The 10,670-nt window shown below is 35.6% G+C and overlaps 1 protein-coding gene across 1 annotated transcript; it reads right to left on the bottom strand.

Annotated features, from left to right (window-relative positions):
- Positions 1–358: 358 nt before the first annotated feature.
- LOC148959069 (uncharacterized) lies at positions 359–4,164 on the bottom strand. The gene is made up of 2 exons (XM_089111364.1): positions 3,982–4,164; positions 359–2,673 (listed from the first exon to the last, which is right to left on the bottom strand). Exons 1-2 carry the CDS (start codon positions 4,147–4,149, stop codon positions 1,615–1,617), a joined length of 1,227 nt encoding a protein of 408 aa, XP_088967490.1. The 5' UTR covers positions 4,150–4,164; the 3' UTR covers positions 359–1,614.
- Between the last annotated feature and the right edge of the window lie 6,506 nt (positions 4,165–10,670).

A 10,670-nucleotide genomic window follows, 5' to 3' on the forward strand; every position in this document is an offset into this window, starting at 1 on the left:
CTTAGGACATAAAGGCGGAACCCATTAGAACCGCTGTCAACTTGACTTTTACATGTTTGCCTATTGAGTTCCCAGCTCAACATTACGTTGACACTTGGGTATTGCAAAATTTGCACCTAGTTTCTAACCGTAGAACGGGCTAAATAACTGGGATTTGACAAGTGGCTAAAGTGGCCTAAGTCATCTGCCAATCATCCATTGACCAATCAGTGATCATGGCACTTACATGCCAATTGATTGGCTAATATTGATTGACAAATGGCGTAAGCCAATCAAGTATCTGTCGATTGCCTCAAAGTATTCTTTATCATTGCACATATTCTAAAAAATAATGCCAAGATTTGGGTGTGGCCTTAAAATGCTTGATGAAAAAGTACTTCACGCCAATTGAAAATTTTTTCAACAAGGTTTTAACCCTTTTATAATTCCATATTTCCCAAAGAATTGGAGACACTCCGCACATCCTGGAAAATGTTTTAGCAGGTGTTTTGGTAGCCCAAACCAGCTGTACATCATTTCATTGCTAAAAAAGTGCCGAAAATTGGAATGTCCTAAGGCTGATAGGCAGTCATGGTTTCAGCATTCTTTTCAAAATAAAGATGAGAAAAAAACAAACTGGTAAAGCGTAGCTTATAAATGTATTATTTTAGAAAGTTATTGTTAGTAAACATTAACAATGTATTTTGCGCTTTTGACATGATGATCCTTTTTTAAATAATTTTCAGTTGTTTCTGTTTTCGCATTAGATCTCACAAGTGGTTGGTATAGTTTTACACTGCACATATATGCTTCAACACACTGTACGAATTGATTATTGTTGAACCCTAAAAATGGTTACAACAGGCTATACAAGAATAGGGATGTAGGGTTATACCCCCGTGGCTGGACAATTGCTTGTTGAACTATGTTCGATTATATTCCGCTATGCTGTATGTTTCATTATTCTGTTGTAGATCTCTTTGAGGGTAAGCCCCATGAAGTATTTTTTTACTAGTCTCGACTAAGGCAACAGGGACAACAGACCAAGGCTTGACTTACTCTGAAAAGTAAAAAGAATGTAACGATGATGCTCTGTAATTATTATTGTACAAAAGAATTGTTATTCAGTTAAAGTGATTCATCATAACAAAAGCAGATGATCGCCTTGACAATCAATTGCACAAAAACAATATAATTTTTGTATGGTGCTATCTTCTATCATTCCAAAATGCAAGCGCCATTTTAATCTTTATATTCTAAACTAACACCCGACTATGGCAGCTGTGCATTCTTGTTGTCAGTTGGGTTGATTTCGCCAAATCTTTGAATAACGCATCGCTGTCACTTATTCAAAATATGGAGCGTATTGTTTTAAATGTTTCAATACTAAGAATGTTTTAATCGAACACTGCAGTCTTACACCAGAAGACTTTGTCAAATTTTATCAGCCCCCAAAGCTCCCTTCCAAAACCTTACGCACCCCCACAGCCCCCACGGTTTTTTAGTTTAAGTTTTTTGTTTAAGTTTAAGCATAATAACTTTTAAGTACTTGAGAAAATCTCAAAATAGCGGAATAAATATCCCTGTCTTCCATTTTCTGCATGAAGGAGAAACCGTACAAACAAAACCCATCTTTCAAAACGTAACAGTTTCTTTCCAGCCACTGCTGAACATTCTTTTTACCCCTCCAGCTGTTACTGCAAGAACTTGATTATCACGAGAAGGCAGTATCCAGTTATCTGTAGGACTGATTGGTAATGCTGCTAGGTTGTCTGTGCTTTTGGCCTTTCTGATAGAGTCATGACCTTGAATGGCTGTCCACTCGTCATCCTGAACAAACTTGACACTTTTGAAATCATAGCTAGAACGAACATATGCTTCACCTGCATTGTCAATGCCATAGAGGTGTCGCTTACTTGGGTCAACGCCCACAACGGAATACATCATTGGTATAGCTTGCCATGTGAGGTTGTTGCTTCCTTGCCAGAAACAGCTTGCCTGATAATATGTTGCTAAAGAAAGATCTTTTTTGCAAATGATGACGTCGTTATTCACATCATCATAGACTATGCTCAAAGCAGGTAGGGAAAGACGGTTCGTTGACGTCACAGCTCTTGCCTTGTTTGGTATTTGACAGTTGAATGGGAGGAGATTTTCTAAAACCTTTTTCAATTCTCCATTGTATTTCAACAAATTTGTTCGATACTTGAATTCCCAGATGATATTCGTATTACATTTGCTGTCCTTGTTAATCGAAGAAGGAATGCTTACGTCAAAGGTGAGCTGGAAATTCTGCTTGCTTATGGGTCCAAAGGTGTCGGTTTCTATTCGAATAAAGCCAAAAGAGGTGGTATTTCGGGAAGGAAGAAGGCTGCCGTCATCCAATCGAAGAAATTCAATAGAGCGGATATTAAGAAAAGTTTCTTCGAAGTAGACCAACAGATCCAATTCGTATGCATTCGAGTGTCCTATCTCAGCTGCGTTCATCCAAGGTGTCAACGAAATGTTGAGTACAATGCGATCACCACTGGCTATTGCATCTTGTGGAGCTGTACTGATATTCAGAGCGATTAAAGAGTAATCCTGGGTTCTCCGTTTGATTGCGAATGGTAGCGCTACAGCCAAAACTCTATCATTTGTTTCGTAAGAGTATGTATTCCAAACAGTGCTGGAATTCAACTTCGAGTCAACTACCTGCAAAATAAGTTACTCAAAGTTATAAACTTTTGACGCAAATATTGGATAACATATATATTTGAAGCGTAAATTGGACAAAATTAAACTTTGAAATACAACTCGGACAAAATTGAACTTTAACCAAATACCGGACAACGTCAAATTTTGACTGGAAATGCTTAAATCATAAGATTCATTAGGTTATTTTCTATCAATATCGTCTATCAATATCAATTCTGGTAATATAATTTGCTTCCATTTTCATTCAATATTACTGTGGAGCCATTTCGAGTCGCACTAACGATTGTCTTTGTAATTTAATTGAAAATAAATAGCATGTGTGTGATTTACTATAATCTCTTTACACTTTCCAATCGAGGAGACATGAGGAGACATGATGCTTTCAAGTACTAGCCAGATTCTTTAAAGTTTGGGCACATCTATTGAAGTCAAAGAAAGAAACAACAAAGTCATGCCTAAAAGGAGCAGCATTTGACCCTTTCTATGGAATATTTTTTCAAAATGACTTCTTCTTCAAGGTAAAGAATTCATATATGTCAGATAAGCATGCCAACGATCATTAGTTCTATTACTGTGAAGAAAACGAATGTGAAGTTGAGATGTGTTTAGATCAAGATATTCAGATGGCTTCACAATTGTTGAAAGAAAATCATTTGAAAACAAGCAAGGGCAAACAACAAGAAATTCTTAAAATTAACAAAAAATGCAACATTTCTAGATTTCTTGATAAAATGCCCACCAATGCAAAGCTTACAAACAGAATTCTCACTCACTTGACATAAATATTGGTTTGATAATTACCTAGGTAGGCCTAGCTTTTGTTACCTTTGCATGAGATTGAAGAATCGCGTGAAACATGACAGGATATTGGTAAACTAGACCAAAAATTTTTAAAAAAGCAGAACAATTTCATATATGGATTAAAAGAAAATATTAGGAAGTGAATTTTATTTGGAAGTACTGTCAAAACTTATTCAAGAGGCAAGAAAAATTTTAATTTTCAGCCCCAAATACCAAAAAATTTCCCTGATACTAACTCCAGTGATTTTTGATAATGTTTCTATCTTATCAAATTTCAATTGCTTGAATTTAATAGTAAAAATATTAAAATAGATCGAATAAGAATGTTGTGTGACAATGATGAACTTAGAGGGGCGTGATTAATTATAGTCCTTGGTGCCAGAATCAGTGCTGCCCACAGGAATCAATATTATTCAGTGCGTGAATTAAGTCTACTTAGGTAATAGGAAAATAAATAACATTAATGAAATCTAAGTTGATCTATAAGAGGATGAATTTGCCTACCCAACATCGAATCCAAATGTCATAAATGTAATGATCTGTAAGATTTGGCAAGTTGAAATGTATTCTTGCTGCGCTTTTCATTCCCAGTCTGTTAGCTGTCACATACGTTAGGTTCACTGCGTTTGCCGATAGTGAATTGTTCTTGCTTGCCCTTACTGTCTGGTTCATGTCCTGAAAATGATACTGCTCTATGTTTTTCGCAAGACTTGTTTGATTTTCAGATGTAGATACGTAAACGTTTACTTGACGCGTTAATGGGGCACCTGCTTGAAATGAAAACTTGCCTGAAACACGCTGCCCAATTTCTTTTCCGCTTGAGGCAGAAAAAGTTTCTTCGAAGACAACTTCGCCCGAGTCGCATCCAAATAACTCCATTCTTATGCAATGAGTGCCTTCGTCAGTTTGCCTTTCCAATGGCACAATTCTAATGAAACGCATCTGTGTTCTTAGAAACCAGTTTACTTTTACATGGCTCTTGAGGTTGATATTACCTGAATAAACTTTTCGATTAGTTCCATCTTCCGAAAATTCAGTCCACTTGACTCCATCTTTGCTGTAACTAATATAGAATCGTTTGACTGGATGAAGGCTTTCACGGCTTAATCGTGATGTTTGAATCGCAACCCCAGAAATGAATTTCAGCATACCTATGTCGACTTGCAAGTATACAGACACTGATGAAGATCGGCCTGCGCACCAGGATTCAGCACTGTGCAGTCTCGCATGTTGCGTACCAAATTTTGAGAGATTATTATCAAAAACAGATTGGGCTGAGATTCCCTTATCTGGTATGTATCCTATTCTGAGGCCAATTTCTTCGCTGCAACCGGTAAAGCCTTTGTAGTCTCGAAAAGGGTACAAAGTAGTTTCTATGATAGAAGCCCCTTCTCCCCTGCTGCTTGTCGAGTATTCCCATTCCATTCGTGTATCTCCAGTATAAAAGATAGCTGCTAGCGAAATTCTCTCTGATGTTAAGTCATCTTTAACAATTTCAGTAACAGATGCAGAAACGCCAACTTTCTGTAGCTCATTCGCTAAGCTTGTAGTCATTTTTATGGCATCCTTGGCACAAAAAATTAATAACTTATCAGGAGCCAAACTGTTTAGCATGGTTGCTAAGGCATCTATTTTAAGAGGATCTCCCCAAATATCGTAACCTTCTGACCTTTCTAGAATGCTACTTCGGTAATCAAATACAGCAACATTTATTCCTATTAATTGTTGGCTGTACTGGTAACCATTCACAAAGATCTGCCCCCTCGTTCTAGGACAGTCATAACTAAGATCAGTACAGTCTTCGGAAATCACTTTCACCTTCACGATGTCTGCGGATAAAAAATTTGAAATTATTTTTTGATTATTTTCATATAGCAATCCTAATAGTTTCAATGTTGTCAACCACTTTATCAATATTTTGCTACATATGAAATGAAAAGATACTGTGAGCGGCAAATACTGTTTTCAATTTTTGGTAATTTGGTATTTCAATTTTTGATTTTTGCAGCTGACTGTCTGAAAGTTTTAGAAAAGTCAAAAATAGTGTCCAAAAAGTGTCGCCTGTTTGGACAAACTACGATGATTGGGATCTAAATCAGGGAAACTATTGTCGGAGCAAGCTCTGAAGAAAAATTTTGGTGTTGATAATAAAAGGAAATCCTAATTTCATAAGTTACGTCTCAAATTTATCCAAAAGAGCCAGCCAAAAATGGCATGCTCTTGCAAGAGTTTCCTGATAATGAATTGCTTCATAAGGGTGCAGTTAATTTACTTCCTTCTAATTTGGATGTTCCATGACAAATCTCTAAATTTTAATGTGAATAAAATCCAAGAAAGTGCACTCAAAATTGTTTACAACGACATCCATGCCGACAGTGAAACTCTGATCCACTGACGATGAACTGTACGAAGCAACAATCAGCAATGATCAGCTGTACGAATATCTTGACTCCAACAAACACTTATTTGTTGATCAGTCTAGATTTCCTAATTTGCATTTTGTTGTCACATGTTTACTGAACAGTACTAATGATTGGTACTTCAATGTGGAAAGAGGGAAATATACTTTACTTTAATCTAGTCAAATTTTGTAACTTGTAAATGGAGGATTTACTAGCTTTGTAAATCAACTAATCAATCATCGATCGATCGATTTTAAAATCAATAAATTTTATCCCAGGGTGAGAATGCTTGAAAACAAAATAAACAATTTGAAATGTTTATTTTATGATAATTATAGGCAGATTGTTGTTTACTATTTGCTTCTATGTAGCTTTTAGATTTAAACCTTATACTCATTCAGCAAAAATCTCGGTCATAATATCATACAAAATATTGATATATAAACAAAAAAAAAGTTCAATTATCAAAACTTTGAACAATTTTCCAGATTTTAGCGTACTTTTCCAGTCTGTATCGTAAGTTTTTGAGAAGCATATCAAAGCAGAATTTTTCAAAATATTTTGAGGGAGCATTCTTATTCATATAACCGCTCTATCTTTAAAAGACGCTTTATTATAAAAGATAAGATGAAGCGAAAAGGAATTAAACGATATGGTTTTCAAGAGCAGAGTATAAACGGGGCTAGGATTAAAATAAATGCGCAGCTAGAAGGAAGTTACCTATCCATTTAGTGCGCAGGTAAACGGCGCATCTTAGATCTATTTGTCAATTTAGCCAAGAGTGTTTTTATCCGCAATTTGGTACCACAAATTCACCACAGTAAGTTTGCATGGTCGTTATTCAGTCAACTCGGTATGATCTTTAGATACTATTGAAACGGGTATAGAATTATAATTCATAGCAAGTACAGACTCGGTTCATTAATGTTCTGAATCATTATTTTGGACCTCAATTAATAATTGCTTGGAAAAGAATCCCTGTAAGTTTGCAGTCAACAATTTCGTTCAAATGGATACCAGACATAGTTTAAACTTCAAGGGCCATAGCATATATAGTTCAAAAAGTGGACGTTTTAGTATACGCAAACAATATTTCTGATGCAATGAATACTCCTGTTCGAGTAGAAAAGGAAATGCAAACAAAATTCATCACAGGGTTAATCTTCTGCTTTCTAGGCGACTTGATATAATAGTTTATAATAAAGATTTCATGGTTCTGTCTTAATAGGCTAAGTTAAGTTCAAGGGAATCGAATCTCATCTATTAACAAATGCAGTCTCCAAAACCATGACAGATTTCTGTTTTGGAGACAACAATATTCCTTGCTTATACCTTGTTGGCTGAGGACTGCCTGTCAAAAACCTTCGAACACTAACGTCAATTTTCAAAGGCAATTGTAGCCATCCCTTTTGAACAATAATTGTTTACTTCAAAACTAGATAAAATTGGCTTACTTCAAATCTTTTTTCCCTGATGCGACTTATTACGATATTTGCCGATTATCCGGACCAAAACCAAAAAAGAATAGGCTCAAAAATCAAATCTAGAGTTTTACTTAAAAATCAAGAATAGTTTTGTTATCTTTGGCTGCAAATTGTTGGTACTCTTTTTTCAAATATCATAATAAAATATTTCTGTCAATATTTCCAAAGCTTTTAGATCCATGAAATATTTAAAATCTTTCAATTGAAACACTCTACTGCAATATTTGTTAGACATAAATTCATTATTGTTATTCCCTAAAGGATGTCGTGGACTGATATCAACAACTTGCTAGAGTTTCAGCACCGAGCTGGGTGAAAAGTAATGAGAACGGTTTTGATGTCCTGGGTCAGCCGGTAACAAAAAGCCAGGGGTAGACAATTTGCTGCTAAATTTATAGCTGCCGAATTAAAGATATTGACAAGCAAAGCACCTAAATGAAGACGTTTTTTAAAAATATGAGAGATCTGTCCACAAAAAACTTAGACAAAGTTGTTTCAAGTACATAAATGAACCATGAGATCACCACTAAGGGGTTTAGAAATAATCACATGAAGATAATCTTACTCTACCGATCGTTGAAATGATCTTCTTATCTTTGGAAAAATGTTCGTGGCATTAATTGAAATATTGACATACTATTCTAATGGCTGTAAACCCTAAAAGCGGTTGAACACGGTTAACTTTCCATTGCCAATAATCAAAGTGTGATAGCCTTTACCCGTATAAATTCCTTAGTACGCATTCTATCAAATGTACGGCAAAGGGTAGGCCAGAACTTAGTCGTCTTTTCTCCGGAAAAAAATGATGGAAATGACTTAAATAACAGCCAAAAATTACAAAAACTGAATTTCAAGATGATTTAATATATGAGAGTATATATATAGCCAGCTTTGATCATGAAATACGCAGAAAGTTTGAATTAGAATAGTTGCTTTCCTCTGAGGACTAACAAAATTGGTTGAATTACGAAAAGTTCAAATTATAGAGATTTTGATTACAGAGGTTTTATTCGGGTTTATTAAGAGATTTTCAAATGACCAGGGAAATTCGCTCAAATTAGTTCGAATTACACCAGCTCAAATAAGACAGAGCTGACTGCATGACTGTACTCCGATACTTTAACTTCAAACATACCTCGATCATCGTAAAAGTTCCACTTGTATAGGTCATCAGTCCAACATTCATAAAGAGATACTTTAAAGCCAGGTACGATTCTCCCACCGTCAGCATGAACACACTTGCCACTTGCTGGGTTGGCAATGAGAAGATTCTGCTTTAGTTCATACTTTGTTTGGTCGGAAGAGCAGTTTTTTGACAGAATCAAGTAAATGGAACCAACCTTCCTCTCCACACATTTTCCTGTCGCCACGTGTCTTAAGTTTTTCGTGTTAACGAATTCAAAGCGGTCACAAACGAATGTGTTTTGGAGCTTTAGGAAATTATCAGCTTTGTCGTGGACCAAACAAAAACTGGTAGTGTAATGACGAATCACAAATCTGACATTCTTTTGAAAATAGTAACGGTTTATGTCCTGATTGCATTTAGTGCTATAAGTCAGTTCTTCGTCTTCATTTGTACTTGACTTGCCATTGACACCGTGGAAACAGAAGCCAGTTCGAGGATGTTTCAAAGCAAAAGAGCTTTTGTCATACCTCAAAAGACTGCCAATTTCATTGCATTCATCAGATAAGCCAATCTTACTTCCACTAGCTGCCGATGCAGGGCGAATGCATTTCTTTGTTGGTATGTGGATGATTCTGGCTCCATCTTGCCATCGGAATTTGTCTCTACAAACCGACTGGAATACCAACGTCCCAGTGGTTTTTTTCAAAGCAAGGCATTTTCCAGAATAATGTCTAATATAAAAACTGTCTGTACGCATTTGGATGGAAAATGAAAGAAAGAAAGTAAGCACGAAGAAGGTAAGCACGAAGAAGATACACCTTGAAATCATGTTGACAAGTCCTCTTTGCACAGCTAACCCCAGGTATTTGATTTACAGAGATCGAAATGCCTCTATTGAATGCAAAGACGTAAAGATTTTGAAAACTGGTGACCACATTGCAGATGCTATCTTATCACCAGTAGTCTTTAATAGGACTCTTGATTGCATTGGTCTTGATTCTTATTTTGATTAGATAATTGGCTTGATTAATTGCCCCTGACTGAGAAATTTGTTGCGTTAATTGGCTCGGTTGCCAAGCAAAGTGAATTAGCAATAATTTGCATCAAAATTTTATTACTGAATATAGTCAACGAAATTCAACTATAAAATAATTCTAAAATTCATATGATTTATGGAATCTCTGCTAAGACCATAACGATTTTTATGTGCTTTGCTTGCTATTACTAAAACTGAAAATACAATCATTCTACAAGCATATTTGCACAAAGAATAGAAAACATGTTTAGTCTGGTCTAGCAAATTCTGCCATAAGGAGGTGTCTAATGAAGGGGTGGTTTATTATTTTAGAAAAGGTAATGCTTATCATAATTACGCGTACGCGATAATCTGACATAAAAGTTGGTAAAATGAAAAGCTGAATTGAAGTTTGTTGTCAGAGGATTTGTAAACAGAATATTTTGAGAAGTAACACGTATGAAATTTCAATATCATCTGACAAAATGCAAAGGTTTCTGACAAGATAGTGCTAGGCGGCATTTGACTTCCCCCACGATGCTTCTTTAATGAAGAGAAGCAAAATTTATTTGCAACTACTTCAGTAATAAACAGTCAGCCTGACAAAATATATTCTAGTACTTTCCATGTCTTTGATTGAAAATCAACACGTATTTGCAAGCTTTATTTATTCACAAAATGCAAAAGTTTTTCGGCAGATAATTCACATGGTTCAGGAAACTGGTAACTTTTCCAAAATATATTTAATATAGTGACAACAAATTGAGCCAACGCCCCTTCCCCCTACCAAAGAAAAGAGCTTTTAAAACGGTGACTGAGCCAAACGAAAGCTGTTAGCGAAAAAGTCATGCAAAATGTGGTAGAAGTATCAAACTTGGTAAAGATAGGTTGACAGGCTGTAAAATATAAAGATGTATATATTTAAATATCTTTGTACTTAAATTCATCGCAAGATTCACAGAATCTGGCAGACAGCGTATCCTGCGGTTCTTCCTTCTAACACACTGTAAAATTGTTTCCAGACACTTTCGAGAAATGTTTCTAAATGCCATGTTTGATTTGAACAACGATCCGATTAAGGATGTTCCAACACGATTAGGGATTATCTATTTATATAGTTAGGAACATATTAATCGATGACAATATTTGCATTTGGCTATAAACGC

The sequence above is a fragment of the Rhopilema esculentum genome, chromosome 11 (assembly GCF_057945365.1).
Source record: "Rhopilema esculentum isolate cy_ngs chromosome 11, ASM5794536v1, whole genome shotgun sequence".
In the NCBI taxonomy this organism is placed as follows: domain Eukaryota; kingdom Metazoa; phylum Cnidaria; class Scyphozoa; order Rhizostomeae; family Rhizostomatidae; genus Rhopilema; species Rhopilema esculentum.